The sequence below is a fragment of the Miscanthus floridulus genome, chromosome 7, assembly GCF_019320115.1.
Source record: "Miscanthus floridulus cultivar M001 chromosome 7, ASM1932011v1, whole genome shotgun sequence".
NCBI classification, from domain to species: domain Eukaryota; kingdom Viridiplantae; phylum Streptophyta; class Magnoliopsida; order Poales; family Poaceae; genus Miscanthus; species Miscanthus floridulus.
Window position 1 is genome coordinate 39457170 of NC_089586.1, and position 3007 is coordinate 39460176.

A 3007-nucleotide genomic window follows, 5' to 3' on the forward strand; every position below is an offset into this window, starting at 1 on the left:
CTTACACAAAAACGATACGTTCTAATTTCTCGTCTTCTCCGCACGTGCAGACCCAAGCTCGATTGTCTTCTCCGCTGCGCACGCCCTGCGCTGTCACGCTGGAGCCGCCCCATCGCTGCCGCCACTGTGGGTCGGCCTGCAAGCTACAGCCGCGCCTCACACCGCCGCTCTAGGACCATGACCTTTGGCCACGCGGACCGCAAGATCTGGCATCGCACCAGTCGCGTGCACTGGCGCCATGAGCTCCGGTCGAGTGTGCCGCGAGCTCGGGCCCAACCTCAGCTGCACGTGCCGGCCTCGACCCGTGACCGCGAGCGCTGGCCCCGCCCTGGCTCTACTTTGATCTGTAGGAAGGAGAAGAAAGATGAGACGATGAAGAGCTAATGCGAGCCCCAGGTGCAGTGAGGATAGATGAGAGGATGGAGACTTAGAGCTGGAGGTGTGCCAAATACTTCGATGAACCCTAGATCCATGGTGGAGTTCTCCGCACGTGCAGACCCAAGCTCGATTGTCTTCTCCGCTGCGCACGCCCTGCGCTGTCACGCTGGAGCCGCCCCATCGCTGCCGCCACTGTGGGTCGGCCTGCAAGCTACAGCCGCGCCTCACACTGCCGCTCTAGGACCATGACCTTTGGCCACGCGGACCGCAAGATCTGGCATTGCACCAGTCGCGTGCACTGGCGCCATGAGCTCCGGTCGAGTGTGCCGCGAGCTCGGGCCCAACCTCAGCTGCACATGCCGGCCTCGACCCGTGACCGCGAGCGCTGGCCCCGCCCTGGCTCTACTTCGATCTGTAGGAAGGAGAAGAAAGATGAGACAATGAAGAGCTAATGCGAGCCCCAGGTGACAGTGAGGATAGATGAGAGGATGGAGACTTAGAGCTGGAGGTGTGCCAAATACTTCGATGAACCCTAGATCCATGGTGGAGCTGCTCCTCTGTGGATCTGGGTGAATGTGATGGATTTGGATGGATCTGAAGCTGCTGAAGCTCTGCCAAACCGGCCCTTAGGTCACGCTCTTTCTTCGGCCAAAAATAGTAATGGGAACAAATTAAAATATCGAAGAGCTGTCAAGATTATCCTAGTCCCCCAGTCCTAAATTATAAGGTACCGAAACATTTAAAACTAGAAGCATGCCTCGCGTGTTGCTTTGGGGATCGTGTATAAATTTTGGTGGATTGTACGATATGCTGGTGTGGACAAATTAGTGCATGATGTGGCTTGATGACGTGGATAACTTGCATTAATAGATATGTGTCATAGTTCCATGTGCTAGTGGGTTGCTGATGTGGATGGTTGCATGTTCAGATTGACTTATAGCGAGGTTTAGGATTATAAGAGATCTATAGAGACACCATGAATTATAAGAGATTGTAAGTGAATTAATTCCTCTACTTATTTGTTAAAGTCCAGATGCCCTAATTACATATGTATCGATCATTAAAGTCTATTATCAACCCAACCATCAGGCTCAAAATACGGTAAGCAAAATATCTTCTAAGGTTAAGTAAGGATTATTGTATCCATCATTTCCTTTATCTCATAGTCTGTCCTATATGATAACATTATATTTTTGGCAGCTGAGTCCTTGAGGTATAAGCAGGACAGAAGTTCTAGAGAAATAAAATAGCATCACTATATGCGTGTAGCAAGACAGAAGCATACATTTCAAACAATATTTCACTTGCCTACCGTCAAATCAGCATGCACGATAAAGCAAATCATTGTTCTTATAATAAATTTATCGTTATGATAGGCATAGATTCGTAAAATATACATCCAGAGTTGACCAATGTTGCCACCTATTTCATCATCCTACTGTCTGTCTAGACTCAAATCTAATCCAATCCTTATCAGAGGCCCTTGCCAAGTCCCCTGACAGACATGTTTAATATTTCAATTAGCATCTTGCCTCCATGATTGCAGATTATAAAAAGCACAAAACCAAGTGTATCATAAAAAGATGGGTTTTCCCCAGTCAGAATTAGATGGCAGAAACAAAAGTTTCGATTTCCAGTGACAAAAATATTGAAACTTCGCCTAAGACCTATCTAGCATGTACAATTCTTGGTATAGATGCCCAATATCATGGCAGGAAACAAGTTGAACTAGTAGCCGGCATGTCATCTTGGGCCACCAGCGGTGAGCTCAAACCTTTTCGGCGGGAGCCTCGACGACGTCACGCCGGCAAAGCGAGCCGGTAGCGTGAGAGCGCAGACACAGGTCGATGCACTCGACGTGGAATAGGTGCCCGCATGCTGGCAGCAACCGCACCGTCTCCCCATCTCGCACCACGGCGAGGCAGATGGCGCACTGCGCCCACCAGGCGCCAGCGGACAGCGCGGATGGTGCCAGCCCACACCGGCTTCTGCCGTTGGCAGCGGTGGCTCCGGCGCCGTTCGTGGCCATGGCGGCGGCTGCGTACCCGTTGGCGAAGGCGCGGCGGAAGAAGAAGGCCACCGTGAGGATGATGAGGGTGGAGGCAGAGGCGAGGCAGACGAGCACCACCGTGTCGCACACCCGGTAGCTGCCGACGGCAGCGACAGCAGCTTCCATCACGTCTGCCAGTGCACCGGTGGGACCGTAGGAAGACATGGCCGGGCAGCTGGGTGATATATTCTTAGGATCATCTAGGTGTAGATTCGTGGGTGGATTCATCTCTATTTGGTTCAAATCGATCTAGAACATGAATCTAGAGAGGGAGACAGAGAAAGAGAGAGACGCATACCTTCAGGATTGACAGAGGAGATAGAGGAGGAAGCACGGTAGAGTATAGAGGACGAGGGCGCTGCCGGCGGGGCTTCCCGTCACTTGCAGCGCTGCCCATGATCGGAGGGGCCTTCTAGGGTTACTTCGGTGGGTCAGTGGCGGCTTCGAATCTCGTGTCTAGCGCCCCGGCCCCCACATATCTCTTATAGCGTTGTGTGACAAGGGCCCGCCGACTAGTGGTCTGTAGTGTGTCCCTGATCAGGACGCGGTCAAGGGGTCCAACTCAGTCGTTGGACTGAG

The 3007-nt window shown here is 52.1% G+C and overlaps 1 protein-coding gene across 1 annotated transcript; it reads right to left on the reverse strand.

The window, feature by feature from the left end:
* Positions 1-2146: 2146 nt before the first annotated feature.
* On the reverse strand, positions 2147-2593 carry LOC136463073 (RING-H2 finger protein ATL32-like). The gene has a single exon (XM_066462115.1). It carries the CDS (start codon positions 2591-2593, stop codon positions 2147-2149), a length of 447 nt encoding a protein of 148 aa, XP_066318212.1.
* Positions 2594-3007: the final 414 nt, after the last annotated feature.